At 44.2% G+C, this 18,736-nt stretch overlaps 1 protein-coding gene across 1 annotated transcript in view; it reads right to left on the reverse strand.

Annotated features, from left to right (window-relative positions):
- LOC138672525 (golgin subfamily A member 6-like protein 22) overlaps positions 1 to 18,736 on the reverse strand; it is a 65,693-nt gene that overhangs the window by 24 nt on the left and 46,933 nt on the right. The window contains exon 3 of the mRNA XM_069761011.1: positions 32 to 2,591. Within this exon, the coding sequence (XP_069617112.1) occupies positions 32 to 2,591 (2,560 nt within the window). The remainder of the gene's footprint in view (positions 1 to 31; positions 2,592 to 18,736) is intronic.

Genomic DNA, 18,736 nt, shown 5'->3' on the forward strand with positions numbered 1-18,736 from the left:
TGAGTTTGGCCAGGCCCACCAGCACCACCACCTCCTCCTCCTCCTCCCTCTCCTGCTCTAATTGTATGAGGATCTCTGCACACTTGTGACAGTTCATTGGAATTTGGAATGTAGTCCTCGACATGCAGTGAATGTGCTTTTTCTATTTTAGTTATATTATTGTGTATGTTTGATGTTGTCTTCTCAGGGCTTTCGATCTTCTCAACACAACCAGCCAAGGCTCTTTCGGCAACATTTCCTTGGTAATTTTCCATACGAAATGTATCATCGATTTCTTGATCTCCTTTATTCTTTTTTGGGACAGAGGAATGCTCTTTGGCTTCCTTCGTGATATTAAATACCTCCTTAACTTGATGACCCAACTCATTTTGATCTCCACTAGCTCCTCTGAAGTCTTCTATTGTTGTATTACTATCACGAATGGAATCACTGGATTGTTCCTTAGGTATCCTGGAATTAGCGAAGACGTCATACATTTTATCCAAGACCAATTGATTTTCTCCTGATGATTGTGTAATACTGAGGTCAACTAAATGAGTGCCACCATTAATATGTAGGGTTTCACATTCTTGCGCATAGTCATTAAACTTCTTGTTGTCGGTGATACAAAAATTACAGTTATCTACAAACTGAGTTTGTAATTCAATGTCCATTTTTTCTGGCGTGACATCTTCATTTGGTAATCTCTCATCAATAATAACAGCTGGGGATTCAAGAGCATCATAGAATAATTCACTATCTACAAGTTGTGCTCCAGTACTCCCTGATTTTGAAACCATATCTAATATTTGGGATGCATCATCCTCTATTTGTGATGTGAAATTTACAGCTTCTGATCCATTGCTCTCAAGTTGTGATCCATTATCTAAAATGTAGGGTCCACTCTCCAGAATTTTTGACTCATTTTTCATAACTTGCGATTCATTATCAGAAATTCGAAATTCTGTTTCCGTACTTTGGGATTCATAATCCAGAATTTGTGATTCATTTTTCATAACTTGCGATTCATTATCAGAAATTCGAAATTCTGTTTCCGTACTTTGGGATTCATAATCCAGAATTTGTGATTCATTTTTCAGAACTTGTGATTCATTATCAGAAATTCGAAATTCTGTTTCCGTACTTTGTGATTCATAATCCAGAATTTGTGATTCATTTTTCATAACTTGTGATTCATTATCAGAAATTCGAAATTCTGTTTCCGTACTTTGTGATTCATAATCCAGAATTTGTGATTCATTTTTCGCAATTTGCGATTCATTATCAGAAGTTAGTAACTCGGTTTCCTTACTTTGTGATCCATGATCCACAATTTGTGATTCGATGTTGAAAATGTTCAATTTTTTTCCCAGAGTTTGTAATCCATTATGAAAAATTTGTGATGCATTTTCATCAACTTTTGATTTGTTCTCTGCAATTTGCGATTCATTCTCCAAAATTTGCAATTCATTTCTCACAATTTCAGATCTATCATTTAAAATTTCTGATTCATTCTTCAAAATCACTGATTCATTTTCTTCTATATGGGATTCATTGTGCAAAAATTGTAATATATTTTCCCCAATCGGTGATTCATTTTCCTCATTTTGTAACGTGTAATCTACAATTCTTGACTCATTGTGGAGAGTTTGTGACAAATTTTCCACAATTTTTAATCTATCGTCTGAAATTTGTAATTCATTTCCCAAAATTTGTGATTCATCATCCCAAATTTGTGATTCGTTGGTCAAAGTTAGCTGTTCGTTTTCCTTAATTTGGGATTCATTGTACAAAATTTGTAAAACACTCGCCGCGCTTTGTAATTCATTTTCCACAATTTGTGACTGATTCTCTGAAATTTCTGATCGATTGTCCGCCATTTGTGATTCATCCTCCAAAATTTGTGATTCATTTTTCAGAATTTGCAATTCACTTCCCTTAATTTGGGATTCACTGCCTAAAAATTGCAATTCAGTTCCAACAAATTGTGATTCCGTATCCAAAATGTTTAATTCATTTCCCAGAAATTCAGTCTCAAATTCCATAATTTGTGATTCATTTCCATCCAGTGGTTCATTTTTGGCAATTAGTGATTCACTTTCTAAAATTTCTGATTTATTTTCTACAATTTTTGATTCATTATCTAAAATGTTTGATTCATTTCCCATAATTTCTGCTTCAAAGTGAAATATTTCAGATTCATTTCCTTCCAGTAATTCTTTTTCTGTAGTTTGTGACTTATTATCCACAATTTGTAGTTCATTGTCCAAAATATGTGATTCATTTCGCACAGCTTGTGACCCAATATCAATATCATGTCCATTATCCTCAAACTCCAATATAGAACTTATTTCAAGTTCACTATTCAGAATTTGGGATCTACAACCCAAAATTTCATTTTCCTCATATTCAAAAGACAAAAGAGCTTCAGTTGCTCCATTGTCTTCATTAGCACCACTATTACACTCATTGATATCTTCAGTTTCCAAAAGGCATAACTTGGTCTCTTCTAGTTGATGGCTGTCTATATTTGCATCATTTTTTGAGCTTTCTTTGTCTTTTTTTTCGCAACTTTCAGAATTTTGGATGTTTTCTTTCAAAAATTCAATTAGCTATAAAGGTAAATACAAAAAAATAATATTAGCACATAGTCATTTTGGCATATTGAACATTGCAAATAAGCAAAAGTCAAGAGTTTGAACGCATCTTTCCTTGTTCCTATTGTATTGTGCACATTGTAGATTCAGACTGGCGGCAGCACGAAGGAACACACAAGGAAGCAAGGAGTAAAGAAGCTTGTGTGAAATAAACCAGAATATGTGTTAAGCCTTAGATTCCTCACTTAACCGCTTTTACTCTGTTGACAGTTTTACACCACTTTGGCTTCATCAGGTCCTAACGTGGAATTGCTTTCAACAGTCTTGAAGGAGATCCTAGAAGTGTCGAGCACTTGTTGGCTACTTTGCCTTCACTCTGAGTCCAACTCATTCCAAACCACCTCAATCGGGTTGAAGTCAGGTTATTATGGATACATATCATCTAACACAGCCTCCATTCCTCTCCTTCTTGGACACACAGCCCTTACATAGCCTGGAGATGTGTTTTGGGTCATTGTCCTGTTGCAACACAAATGAAGGTCCTACTAAATGCAAACCAGAATGCTGGGTATGTGTGTCTTGATTTAGTAAAAATCACCAGCAATACACTCCTCAGCATCACACCATGGTGGGCACCACTCTTGTAGAAACCATCCGCTCATCTATTGTGCACCTCACAAAGACATGGAGGTAGGCACCAAAAATCCCAAACTTTGACTCATCAGGCCAAGTGATCACCTGATGAAACTGCTTGAAAAAAATATTTTTGGATCATTGTCCTGTTGCAACACAAATGAAGGTCCTACTAAATGCAAACCAGAATGCTGGGTAAGTGTGCCTTGATTTAGTAAAAATCACCAACAATACACTCCTCACAATCACACCACCAACTCTATGCTTCATGGTGGGCACCACTCTTGTAGAAACCATCTGCTTATCTGTTGTGCACCTGACAAAGACATAGAGGTAGGTACCAAAAATCCCAAACTTTGACTCATCAAGGCCAAGTGACAACTTGATGAAGCTGCTTGAAAAAGAATCTAAGGTGTGTAAAGTTGCAAAGGGGGCCCATTGAGGAATCTAAGCCTTAACAAACATTTTGGTTTGCTCCACATGTGTTTCTTTACTCCTTGTCTTCAGTCTGAATCTACAACGTGCACATTTCAATCAAACTTCTGACCAGTACTGTACATATCTAGAATATCTATATGTGCTTGGACAAGTTGCAAAATTTTTGTTCTACTCAGAGTTGTGCAAAAATGCTGGGATTTTTGGCTGGGGTGGGACGGGGTATGGAGCGGTAATTACACCACAAGCCATCTAATTAGTGACAAGTCGAGACGTTTCTTGCACCAGAAATCTTACCCTAGTCCTTTTCAATGTGTCTGACGCCAACATGCCCCTTCATCAAGATCGTCTTGATGAACTGTGGCCTTTATTTCACACTTTAAATTTTACTACATTTACCTCCATGGTAAGAGATGTAAACAAAGAGACCATTTTAGAGTAGAATAGTAAAGTGTTTACCTATTTTGGAATACTTCCATCTTAAATACCGTAAATTGTCAGTTTATGTAAGATTTACTTTTGCTTCAAGCAACTTAAAATTCATAAACAATAGATTAGAGCAGACTGTCAGTCGTTAAATATCTCACACTGGTAACGCCTCCTTTCATTTAACCCTGCTGTTGTCTTCGGTCAAAAACGACCGACCTTGAACTTCAATATTCTTTAAAATATTCAAGATGTGGCTCTGAAACCCGGGGCCGACCGCCGACCCATCCTCATTTAAGTCAATCAACCACAAGTTTCAAAACCGCATATTGAACACCCCCAAAAATACCAAAGTTCAAAATCGGTCTCCCCAGACCAAAGACAACAGCAGGGTTAATAAATACTCTGGAGGCAGATTCTCGGGGAGATCTATGTCCGAACAATAGATCTCAATAGCTCATTACATATTAAGAAAAATGTGGATTTCTCTGGAATGAGACGTCAAATCACAGATATCAAGGTATCATTTTATTCAACCTTCTATCACCAATGAGCCCATATAGATGGTTCAGGAAGGTTGATGTACTGATAGATTCTTTTTGAGTGGGACTCCCACCTCTTACGTGAATAATGAGGTCTATCAACACCTATGATAGGAAGATATATCAGAAATCTATCCTGTAGATAACCCCCTTTAAGAAGCCTCAATATTTGGTTCACACTCTGCAAAATTTCGCATTGTGAAACAAAAACAAAAAAAATAGAAATGTTTTGTCAAAGTTATGCACCAAGTCAAAACTTTTATCCACGTCTGTTTATTATCACAATGTAATTCATCATCCACAGAGATTCTCATCAGTTTTGGCTGAGAGGAGACATTCGGTATTATTACATTTTCTTGTCATTCACTGATGCCTGAAATGACTTATTTGCCATTTTGCATTAAATAATTTTATGAAAAGTAGAAAGTATGGCTTGTAGCAATTTTTAATTGGCACCTCTGCTAAAAATGTGACACCGTGGTCTGTACTGTAAATGTCTTCCTTACCTTCCTGGCTCATATATAAAATGTCAAAATGTCTAAAAAATATGATTCCCTGCAAATTTTAAATACTACAAAGACTCCAATTGTCCAAAAGACATGTGTAACACTCTGAGATCTTCTAGGCCCATATCCAGTCCCTTGTAAACTTTAACACAACTTTAGTAATGTCCAAGTGATCTCAACATATGTGGCTTTGGGTAAACGGATGATAACTAGTGACAGCATTTGTAATGGTTAAAAAATTATCCCTTTTGGGGGGCAGATGTCTGCTGTCCTGGTGTTTATCCATAGAGGGTGGAAACAAAAAAAAGTGATGGCTTTTTGACAAGTAGTAGCCCAAAAATTATCCCTGTTTGTGGGGGCAGATGACTGCTGTCCTGGTGTTTATCCATAGACTAGATGGTAGCCCGATTCTAGCGCATCGGGTATTCTAGAATATGTATGTAGTTTATTTATGAAGATTTTAGAATAATACATTGAATACACAGGATTTGGTCGGCCGCGACCAATTAGCGAAGCGTGGTTCAACTCCTGCGCCAATTCACGGCCGGACTGCACCTGTCGCTGATTGTTCACGGCCGGACACGTAGTATATAGCACAGCCATGTAGTATATAACAGCCCACGTAGTAAATAGCAGAGCCACGTAGTATATAGCACAACCACGTAGTATATAGCACAGCCATGTAGTATATAGCACAGCCCACGGAGCATATAGCACAGCCCACAGAGTATATATCAGAGCCACGTAGTATATAGCAGAGCCACGTCGTATATAACACAGGCCACGGAGTATATAGCACAGCCACATAGTATAGAGCACAGCCCACGGAGTGTATAACAACCCACATAGCATATAACACAGCTCACATATCATATAACAGCCCACACACGTAGTGTATAACACAGGCCATGTAGTGTATAACACAGGCTGCGTAGTGTATAACACAGGCCACGTAGTGTATAACACAGGCCACGTAGTGTATAGCACAGGCCACGTAGTGTATAGCACAGCCCACATAGTATATTGCACAGCCCATGTAGTACATTGCACAGCCCAAGTAGTACATTGCACAGCCCACGCAGTATATTGCACAGCCAAAAGAACTTAGCTGAGCGGGAACCATCCAGTTATAATGAGAAAAGGGGATCACCAACTGCATACCATGTATACATGCAACACAACAGAGAAAGGTGTATGCAGGTATTTTAGCTGATATTTATGTGGACCCATTATCCCAAGTTTTGTCATGGGTTTTAAGTGTTTTTAATGTTTTGTGTTGTGTTTCCTAATAAAGATGACTTTTATATACTCATAATTACTGTGGTGATCCCAATCTTTCTGCATACACCTTTCTCTGTTGTATATTGCACAGCCCATGCAGTATATTGCACAGCCCTCGCAGTATATTGCACAGCCCTCGCAGTATATTGCACAGCCCGCGTAGTAAATTGCACAGCCCGCGTAGTAAATTGCACAGCCCACGTAGTATATTGCACAGCCCGCGTAGTATATTGCACAGCCCGCGTAGTATATTGCCCAGCCCACGCAGTATAATGCACAGCCCACGCAGTATATTGTCTATAAAGGCACGGATGATTGACCTCGTGGAGACCAAAACATCCAACACCGCGGAGACACCATCACGTGTTTCTCAACGCAGTGATCCAGAACACTGCCCCGAAATATGCAAATGCAAGTAGAGGAGCTGCAGAGACACCATCACGTGTTTCTCAACGCAGGCAGTGAATAGCCAGGCCTTTCACCGGGAAGGAACAAACAAGGGAAGGGCAGCTTCCAATAAAGGAAAACATCCAATAAAGGAAAACCACCTATGCCAAGCATGGTATCCATCCACAGACAGCTGTTTCGGGGTTTTTGCCCCTCATCAGTGTGGAGTAGGAAACTGGCTATTAGGAGCAGTGCCTAGTAGAAAGTCTATAAAGGCACGGATGATTGACCTCGTGGAGACCAAAACATCCAACACCGCGGAGACACCATCACGTGTTTCTCAACGCAGTGATCCAGAACACTGCCCCAAATATGCAAATGCAAGTAGAGGAGCTGCGGAGACACCATCACGTGTTCTCAACGCAGGCAGTGAATAGCCAGGCCTTTCACCGGGAAGGAACAACCAAGGGAAGGGCAGCATCCAATAAAGGAAAACATCCAATAAAGGAAAACCACCTATGCCAAGCATGGTATCCATCCACAGACAGCTGTTTCGGTGGTTTTCCTTTATTGGATGTTTTCCTTTATTGGATGCTGCCCTTCCCTTGGTTGTTCCTTCCCGGTGAAAGGCCTGGCTATTCACTGCCTGCGTTGAGAAACACGTGATGGTGTCTCCGCAGCTCCTCTACTTGCATTTGCATATTTGGGGGCAGTGTTCTGGATCACTGCGTTGAGAAACACGTGATGGTGTCTCCGCGGTGTTGGATGTTTTGGTCTCCACGAGGTCAATCATCCGTGCCTTTATAGACTTTCTACTAGGCACTGCTCCTAATAGCCAGTTTCCTACTCCACACTGATGAGGGGCAAAAACCCCGAAACAGCTGTCTGTGGATGGATACCATGCTTGGCATAGGTGGTTTTCCTTTATTGGATGCTGCCCTTCCCTTGGTTGTTCCTTCCCGGTGAAAGGCCTGGCTATTCACTGCCTGCGTTGAGAAACACGTGATGGTGTCTCTGCAGCTCCTCTACTTGCATTTGCATATTTGGGGGCAGTGTTCTGGATCACTGCGTTGAGAAACACGTGATGGTGTCTGTTATGACAGGCAATTCAGTTCCACAATGGACATAGCGGTCAGAGCACATACAGTGATCTGACAATAACCCAAAATCACAGAACGAGCTCTGAGACGTGGGAACTCTGCAGACCGCAATCCCTAATCCTCTCCAAACAACACTAGAGGCAGCCGTGGATTGCGCCTAACTCTGCCTATGCAACTCGGCACAGCCTGAGAAACTAACTAGCCTGAAGATAGAAAATAAGCCTACCTTGCCTCAGAGAAATACCCCAAAGGAAAAGGCAGCCCCCCACATATAATGACTGTGAGTTAAGATGAAAAGACAAACGTAGAGATGAAATAGATTCAGCAAAGTGAGGCCCGACTTTCTTAACAGAGCGAGGATAGGAAAGGTAACTTTGCGGTCTACACAAAATCCTAAAGAAAACCACGCAAAGGGGGCAAAAAGACCCTCCGTACCAAACTAACGGCACGGAGGTACACCCTTTGCGTCCCAGAGCTTCCAGCAAAACAATTAGACAAGCTGGACAGAAAAAATAGCAAACAAATAGCAAAGAAGAACTTAGCTATGCAGAGCAGCAGGCCACAGGAATGATCCAGGGAAAAACAAGTCCAACACTGGAACATTGACAGGAAGCCAGGATCAAAGCATTAGGTGGAGTTAAGTAGAGAAGCACCTAATGACCTCACCACATCACCTGAGGGAGGAAACTCAGAAGCCGCAGTACCACTTTCCTCCACCAACGGAAGCTCACAGAGAGAATCAGCCGAAGTACCACTTGTGACCACAGGAGGGAGCTCTGCCACAGAATTCACAACAGTACCCCCCCCTTGAGGAGGGGTCACCGAACCCTCACCAGAGCCCCCAGGCCGACCAGGATGAGCCACATGAAAGGCACGAACAAGATCGGGAGCATGGACATCAGAGGCAAAAACCCAGGAATTATCTTCCTCAGCATAACCCTTCCATTTAACCAGATACTGGAGTTTCCGTCTTGAAACACGAGAATCCAAAATCTTCTCCACAATATACTCCAACTCCCCCTCCACCAAAACCGGGGCAGGAGTGTCAACAGATGGAACCATAGGTGCCACGTATCTCCGCAACAATGACCTATGGAATACGTTATGTATGGAAAAAGAATCAGGAAGGGTCAGACGAAAAGACACAGGATTAAGAACCTCAGAAATCCTATATGGACCAATGAAACGAGGTTTAAACTTAGGAGAGGAAACCTTCATAGGAATATGACGAGAAGATAACCAAACCAGATCCCCAACACGAAGTCGGGGACCCACACGGCGTCTGCGATTAGCGAAACGTTGAGCCTTCTCCTGGGACAAGGTCAAATTGTCCACTACATGAGTCCAAATCTGCTGCAACCTGTCCACCACAGTATCCACACCAGGACAGTCCGAAGACTCAACCTGTCCTGAAGAGAAACGAGGATGGAACCCAGAATTGCAGAAAAATGGCGAAACCAAGGTAGCTGAGCTGGCCCGATTATTAAGGGCGAACTCAGCCAAAGGCAAAAAGGACACCCAGTCATCCTGATCAGCAGAAACAAAGCATCTCAGATATGTTTCCAAGGTCTGATTGGTTCGTTCGGTCTGGCCATTAGTCTGAGGATGGAAAGCCGAGGAAAAAGACAAGTCAATGCCCATCCTACCACAAAAGGCTCGCCAAAACCTCGAAACAAACTGGGAACCTCTGTCAGAAACGATATTCTCTGGAATGCCATGTAAACGAACCACATGCTGGAAGAACAATGGCACCAAATCAGATGAGGAAGGCAATTTAGACAAGGGTACCAGATGGACCATCTTAGAAAAGCGATCACAGACCACCCAAATGACTGACATCTTTTGAGAAACGGGAAGATCTGAAATAAAATCCATAGAGATATGTGTCCAAGGCCTCTTCGGGACCGGCAAGGGCAAAAGCAACCCACTGGCACGAGAACAGCAGGGCTTAGCCCGAGCACAAATCCCACAGGACTGCACAAAAGTACGCACATCCCGCGACAGAGATGGCCACCAAAAGGATCTAGCCACTAACTCTCTGGTACCAAAGATTCCAGGATGACCAGCCAACACGGAACAATGAACCTCAGAGATAACTTTATTCGTCCACCTATCAGGGACAAACAGTTTCTCCGCTGGACAGTGATCAGGTTTATTAGCCTGAAATTTTTGCAGCACCCGCCGCAAATCAGGGGAGATGGCAGACACAATCACTCCTTCCTTGAGGATACCCGCCGGCTCAGACAAACCCGGAGAGTCGGGCACAAAACTCCTAGACAGAGCATCCGCCTTCACATTTTTAGAGCCCGGAAGGTACGAAATCACAAAGTCAAAACGGGCAAAAAACAGCGACCAACGAGCCTGTCTAGGATTGAACCGCTTAGCAGACTCGAGATAAGTCAAGTTCTTATGATCAGTCAATACCACCACGCGATGCTTAGCTCCTTCAAGCCAATGACGCCACTCCTCGAATGCCCACTTCATGGCCAGCAACTCTCGGTTGCCCACATCATAATTTCGCTCAGCAGGCGAAAACTTCCTGGAAAAAAAAGCGCATGGTTTCATCACTGAGCAATCAGAAACTCTCTGCGACAAAACAGCCCCTGCTCCAATCTCAGAAACATCCACCTCGACCTGGAACGGAAGCGAAACATCTGGTTGACACAACACAGGGGCAGAAGAAAAACGACGCTTCAACTCTTGAAAAGCTTCCACAGCAGCAGAAGACCAATTGACCACATCAGCACCCTTCTTGGTCAAATCGGTCAATGGTTTGGCAATACTAGAAAAATTGCAGATGAAGCGACGATAAAAATTAGCAAAGCCCAGGAACTTTTGCAGACTTTTCAGAGATGTCGGCTGAGTCCAATCATGGATGGCTTGGACCTTAACAGGATTCATCTCGATAGTAGAAGGGGAAAAGATGAACCCCAAAAATGAAACCTTCTGCACACCAAAGAGACACTTTGATCCCTTCACAAACAAAGAATTAGCACGCAGGACCTGAAAAACCGTTCTGACCTGCTTCACATGAGACTCCCAATCATCCGAGAAGATCAAAATGTCATCCAAGTACACAATCAGGAATTTATCCAGGTACTCTCGGAAGATGTCATGCATAAAGGACTGAAACACTGATGGAGCATTGGCAAGTCCGAATGGCATCACTAGATACTCAAAATGACCCTCGGGCGTATTAAATGCAGTTTTCCATTCATCGCCTCGCCTGATTCGCACCAGATTATACGCACCACGAAGATCTATCTTGGTGAACCAACCAGCCCCCTTAATCCGAGCAAACAAATCAGATAACAATGGCAAGGGGTACTGAAATTTAACCGTGATCTTATTTAGAAGGCGGTAATCTATACAAGGTCTCAGCGAACCATCCTTCTTGGCTACAAAAAAGAACCCTGCTCCTAATGGCGACGATGACGGGCGAATATGCCCCTTCTCCAGGGATTCCTTCACATAACTGCGCATAGCGGCGTGCTCAGGCACGGATAAATTAAACAGTCGACCTTTTGGGAATTTACTACCAGGAATCAAATTGATAGCACAATCACAATCCCTATGCGGAGGTAGGGTATCGGACTTGGGCTCATCAAATACATCCCGGTAATCAGACAAGAACTCTGGAACCTCAGAAGGGGTGGATGACGAAATTGACAGAAATGGAACATCACCATGTACCCCCTGACAACCCCAGCTGGACACCGACATGGATTTCCAATCTAATACTGGATTATGGGCTTGTAGCCATGGCAACCCCAACACGACCACATCATGCAGATTATGCAACACCAGAAAGCGAATAACCTCCTGATGTGCAGGAGCCATGCACATGGTCAGCTGGGTCCAGTATTGAGGCTTATTCTTGGCCAAAGGCGTAGCATCAATTCCTCTCAATGGAATAGGACACTGCAAGGGCTCCAAGAAAAACCCTCAACGCTTAGCATATTCCAAGTCCATCAAATTCAGGGCAGCGCCTGAATCCACAAATGCCATGACAGAATACGATGACAAAGAGCAGATCAAGGTAACGGACAGAAGAAATTTTGACTGTACCGTACCAATGGTGGCAGACCTAGCGAACCGCTTAGTGCGCTTAGGACAATCAGAGATAGCATGAGTGGAATCACCACAGTAGAAATACAGCCCATTCAGACGTCTGTGTTCTTGCCGTTCAACTCTGGTCAAAGTCCTATCGCACTGCATAGGCTCAGGTTTAAGCTCAGGTAATGCCGCCAAATGGTGCACAGATTTACGCTCACGCAAGCGTCGACCGATCTGAATGGCCAAAGACATAGACTCATTCAAACCAGCAGGCATAGGAAATCCCACCATGACATCCTTAAGGGCTTCAGAGAGACCCTTTCTGAACATAGCTGCCAGCGCAGATTCATTCCATTGAGTCAGCACGGACCACTTTCTAAATTTCTGACAATATACCTCTATCTCATCCTGAGCCTGACAAAGAGCCAGCAAATTTTTTTCTGCCTGATCCACTGAATTAGGCTCATCGTACAGCAATCCAAGCGCCAGGAAAAACGCATCGATATTACTTAATGCAGGATCTCCTGACGCAAGAGAAAATGCCCAGTCCTGAGGGTCGCCACGCAAAAAAGAAATGACGATCCTAACCTGTTGAACTGGGTCACCAGAGGAGCGAGGTTTCAAAGCCAGAAATAGTTTACAATTATTTTTGAAACTCAGAAATTTAGTTCTATCTCCAAAAAACAAATCTGGAATAGGAATTCTTGGTTCTAACATAGATTTCTGATCAATAGTGTCTTGAATCTTTTGTACTCTTGCCGTGAGCTGATCCACACATGAAGACAGACCTTTAATGTCCATTGCTACACCTGTGTCCTGAACCACCCAAATGTCTAGGGGAAAAAAAAGGCAAAACACAGTGCAAAGAAAAAAAAATGGTCTCAGAACTTCTTTTTTCCCTCTATTGAGAATCATTAGCACTTTTGGCTTCCTGTACTGTTATGACAGGCAATTCAGTTCCACAATGGACATAGCGGTCAGAGCACATACAGTGATCTGACAATAACCCAAAATCATAGAACGAGCTCTGAGACGTGGGAACTCTGCAGACCGCAATCCCTAATCCTCTCCAAACAACACTAGAGGCAGCCGTGGATTGCGCCTAACTCTGCCTATGCAACTCAGCATAGCCTGAGAAACTAACTAGCCTGAAGATAGAAAATAAGCCTACCTTGCCTCAGAGAAATACCCCAAAGGAAAAGGCAGCCCCCCACATATAATGACTGTGAGTTAAGATGAAAAGACAAACGTAGAGATGAAATAGATTCAGCAAAGTGAGGCCCGACTTTCTTAACAGAGCGAGGATAGGAAAGGTAACTTTGCGGTCTACACAAAACCCTAAAGAAAACCACGCAAAGGGGGCAAAAAGACCCTCCGTACCGAACTAACGGCACGGAGGTACACCCTTTGCGTCCCAGAGCTTCCAGCAAAACAATTAGACAAGCTGGACAGAAAAAATAGCAAACAAATAGCAAAGAAGAACTTAGCTATGCAGAGCAGCAGGCCACAGGAATGATCCAGGGAAAAACAAGTCCAACACTGGAACATTGACAGGAAGCCAGGTTCAAAGCATTAGGTGGAGTTAAGTAGAGAAGCACCTAACGACCTCACCACATCACCTGAGGGAGGAAACTCAGAAGCCGCAGTACCACTTTCCTCCACCAACGGAAGCTCACAGAGAGAATCAGCCGAAGTACCACTTGTGACCACAGGAGAGAGCTCTGCCACAGAATTCACAACAGGTGTCTCCACGGTGTTGGCTGTTTTGGTCTCCACGAGGTCAATCATCCGTGCCTTTATAGACTTTCTACTAGGCACTGCTCCTAATAGCCAGTTTCCTACTCCACACTGATGAGGGGCAAAAACCCTGAAACAGCTGTCTGTGGATGGATACCATGCTTGGCATAGGTGGTTTTCCTTTATTGGATGTTTTCCTTTATTGGATGCTGCCCTTCCCTTGGTTGTTCCTTCCCGGTGAAAGGCCTGGCTATTCACTGCCTGCGTTGAGAAACACGTGATGGTGTCTCCGCAGCTCCTCTACTTGCATTTGCATATTTGGGGGCAGTGTTCTGGATCACTGCGTTGAGAAACACGTGATGGTGTCTCCGCGGTGTTGGATGTTTTGGCCTCCACGAGGTCAATCATCCGTGCCTTTATAGACTTTCTACTAGGCACTGCTCCTAATAGCCAGTTTCCTACTCCACACTGATGAGGGGCAAAAACCCCGAAACAGCTGTCTGTGGATGGATACCATGCTTGGCATAGGTGGTTTTCCTTTATTGGATGTTTTCCTTTATTGGATGCTGCCCTTCCCTTGGTTGTTCCTTCCCGGTGAAAGGCCTGGCTATTCACTGCCTTCGTTGAGAAACACGTGATGGTGTCTCCGCAGCTCCTCTACTTGCATTTGCATATTTAGGGGCAGTGTTCTGGATCACTGCGTTGAGAAACACGTGATGGTGTCTCCGCGGTGTTGGATGTTTTGGTCTCCACGAGGTCAATCATCCGTGCCTTTATAGACTTTCTACTAGGCACTGCTCCTAATAGCCAGTTTCCTACTCCACACTGATGAGGGGCAAAAACCCCGAAACAGCTGTCTGTGGATGGATACCATGCTTGGCATAGGTGGTTTTCCTTTATTGGATGCTGCCCTTCCCTTGGTTGTTCCTTCCCGGTGAAAGGCCTGGCTATTCACTGCCTGCGTTGAGAAACACGTGATGGTGTCTCTGCAGCTCCTCTACTTGCATTTGCATATTTGGGGGCAGTGTTCTGGATCACTGCGTTGAGAAACACGTGATGGTGTCTGTTATGACAGGCAATTCAGTTCCACAATGGACATAGCGGTCAGAGCACATACAGTGATCTGACAATAACCCAAAATCACAGAACAAGCTCTGAGACGTGGGAACTCTGCAGACCGCAATCCCTAATCCTCTCCAAACAACACTAGAGGCAGCCGTGGATTGCGCCTAACTCTGCCTATGCAACTCGGCACAGCCTGAGAAACTAACTAGCCTGAAGATAGAAAATAAGCCTACCTTGCCTCAGAGAAATACCCCAAAGGAAAAGGCAGCCCCCCACATATAATGACTGTGAGTTAAGATGAAAAGACAAACGTAGAGATGAAATAGATTCAGCAAAGTGAGGCCCGACTTTCTTAACAGAGCGAGGATAGGAAAGGTAACTTTGCGGTCTACACAAAATCCTAAAGAAAACCACGCAAAGGGGGCAAAAAGACCCTCCGTACCAAACTAACGGCACGGAGGTACACCCTTTGCGTCCCAGAGCTTCCAGCAAAACAATTAGACAAGCTGGACAGAAAAAATAGCAAACAAATAGCAAAGAAGAACTTAGCTATGCAGAGCAGCAGGCCACAGGAATGATCCAGGGAAAAACAAGTCCAACACTGGAACATTGACAGGAAGCCAGGATCAAAGCATTAGGTGGAGTTAAGTAGAGAAGCACCTAATGACCTCACCACATCACCTGAGGGAGGAAACTCAGAAGCCGCAGTACCACTTTCCTCCACCAACGGAAGCTCACAGAGAGAATCAGCCGAAGTACCACTTGTGACCACAGGAGGGAGCTCTGCCACAGAATTCACAACAGTACCCCCCCCCCTTGAGGAGGGGTCACCGAACCCTCACCAGAGCCCCCAGGCCGACCAGGATGAGCCACATGAAAGGCACGAACAAGATCGGGAGCATGGACATCAGAGGCAAAAACCCAGGAATTATCTTCCTCAGCATAACCCTTCCATTTAACCAGATACTGGAGTTTCCGTCTTGAAACACGAGAATCCAAAATCTTCTCCACAATATACTCCAACTCCCCCTCCACCAAAACCGGGGCAGGAGTGTCAACAGATGGAACCATAGGTGCCACGTATCTCCGCAACAATGACCTATGGAATACGTTATGTATGGAAAAAGAATCAGGGAGGGTCAGACGAAAAGACACAGGATTAAGAACCTCAGAAATCCTATATGGACCAATGAAACGAGGTTTAAACTTAGGAGAGGAAACCTTCATAGGAATATGACGAGAAGATAACCAAACCAGATCCCCAACACGAAGTCGGGGACCCACACGGCGTCTGCGATTAGCGAAACGTTGAGCCTTCTCCTGGGACAAGGTCAAATTGTCCACTACATGAGTCCAAATCTGCTGCAACCTGTCCACCACAGTATCCACACCAGGACAGTCCGAAGACTCAACCTGTCCTGAAGAGAAACGAGGATGGAACCCAGAATTGCAGAAAAATGGCGAAACCAAGGTAGCTGAGCTGGCCCGATTATTAAGGGCGAACTCAGCCAAAGGCAAAAAGGACACCCAGTCATCCTGATCAGCAGAAACAAAGCATCTCAGATATGTTTCCAAGGTCTGATTGGTTCGTTCGGTCTGGCCATTAGTCTGAGGATGGAAAGCCGAGGAAAAAGACAAGTCAATGCCCATCCTACCACAAAAGGCTCGCCAAAACCTCGAAACAAACTGGGAACCTCTGTCAGAAACGATATTCTCTGGAATGCCATGTAAACGAACCACATGCTGGAAGAACAATGGCACCAAATCAGAGGAGGAAGGCAATTTAGACAAGGGTACCAGATGGACCATCTTAGAAAAGCGATCACAGACCACCCAAATGACTGACATCTTTTGAGAAACGGGAAGATCTGAAATAAAATCCATAGAGATATGTGTCCAAGGCCTCTTCGGGACCGGCAAGGGCAAAAGCAACCCACTGGCACGAGAACAGCAGGGCTTAGCCCGAGCACAAATCCCACAGGACTGCACAAAAGTACGCACATCCCGCGACAGAGATGGCCACCAAAAGGATCTAGCCACTAACTCTCTGGTACCAAAGATTCCAGGATGACCAGCCAACACGGAACAATGAACCTCAGAGATAACTTTATTCGTCCACCTATCAGGGACAAACAGTTTCTCCGCTGGACAGTGATCAGGTTTATTAGCCTGAAATTTTTGCAGCACCCGCCGCAAATCAGGGGAGATGGCAGACACAATCACTCCTTCCTTGAGGATACCCGCCGGCTCAGACAAACCCGGAGAGTCGGGCACAAAACTCCTAGACAGAGCATCCGCCTTCACATTTTTAGAGCCCGGAAGGTACGAAATCACAAAGTCAAAACGGGCAAAAAACAGCGACCAACGAGCCTGTCTAGGATTGAACCGCTTAGCAGACTCGAGATAAGTCAAGTTCTTATGATCAGTCAATACCACCACGCGATGCTTAGCTCCTTCAAGCCAATGACGCCACTCCTCGAATGCCCACTTCATGGCCAGCAACTCTCGGTTGCCCACATCATAATTTCGCTCAGCAGGCGAAAACTTCCTGGAAAAAAAAGCGCATGGTTTCATCACTGAGCAATCAGAAACTCTCTGCGACAAAACAGCCCCTGCTCCAATCTCAGAAACATCCACCTCGACCTGGAACGGAAGCGAAACATCTGGTTGACACAACACAGGGGCAGAAGAAAAACGACGCTTCAACTCTTGAAAAGCTTCCACAGCAGCAGAAGACCAATTGACCACATCAGCACCCTTCTTGGTCAAATCGGTCAATGGTTTGGCAATACTAGAAAAATTGCAGATGAAGCGACGATAAAAATTAGCAAAGCCCAGGAACTTTTGCAGACTTTTCAGAGATGTCGGCTGAGTCCAATCATGGATGGCTTGGACCTTAACAGGATTCATCTCGATAGTAGAAGGGGAAAAGATGAACCCCAAAAATGAAACCTTCTGCACACCAAAGAGACACTTTGATCCCTTCACAAACAAAGAATTAGCACGCAGGACCTGAAAAACCGTTCTGACCTGCTTCACATGAGACTCCCAATCATCCGAGAAGATCAAAATGTCATCCAAGTACACAATCAGGAATTTATCCAGGTACTCTCGGAAGATGTCATGCATAAAGGACTGAAACACTGATGGAGCATTGGCAAGTCCGAATGGCATCACTAGATACTCAAAATGACCCTCGGGCGTATTAAATGCAGTTTTCCATTCATCGCCTCGCCTGATTCGCACCAGATTATACGCACCACGAAGATCTATCTTGGTGAACCAACCAGCCCCCTTAATCCGAGCAAACAAATCAGATAACAATGGCAAGGGGTACTGAAATTTAACCGTGATCTTATTTAGAAGGCGGTAATCTATACAAGGTCTCAGCGAACCATCCTTCTTGGCTACAAAAAAGAACCCTGCTCCTAATGGCGACGATGACGGGCGAATATGCCCCTTCTCCAGGGATTCCTTCACATAACTGCGCATAGCGGCGTGCTCAGGCACGGATAAATTAAACAGTCGACCTTTTGGGAATTTACTACCAGGAATCAAATTGATAGCACAATCACAATCCCTATGCGGAGGTAGGGTATCGGACTTGGGCTCATCAAATACATCCCGGTAATCAGACAAGAACTCTGGAACCTCAGAAGGGGTGGATGACGAAATTGACAGAAATGGAACATCACCATGTACCCCCTGACAACCCCAGCTGGACACCGACATGGATTTCCAATCTAATACTGGATTATGGGCTTGTAGCCATGGCAACCCCAACACGACCACATCATGCAGATTATGCAACACCAGAAAGCGAATAACCTCCTGATGTGCAGGAGCCATGCACATGGTCAGCTGGGTCCAGTATTGAGGCTTATTCTTGGCCAAAGGCGTAGCATCAATTCCTCTCAATGGAATAGGACACTGCAAGGGCTCCAAGAAAAACCCTCAACGCTTAGCATATTCCAAGTCCATCAAATTCAGGG

The sequence above is a fragment of the Ranitomeya imitator genome, chromosome 1 (genome assembly GCF_032444005.1).
Source record: "Ranitomeya imitator isolate aRanImi1 chromosome 1, aRanImi1.pri, whole genome shotgun sequence".
Taxonomy (NCBI): Eukaryota; Metazoa; Chordata; class Amphibia; order Anura; family Dendrobatidae; genus Ranitomeya; species Ranitomeya imitator.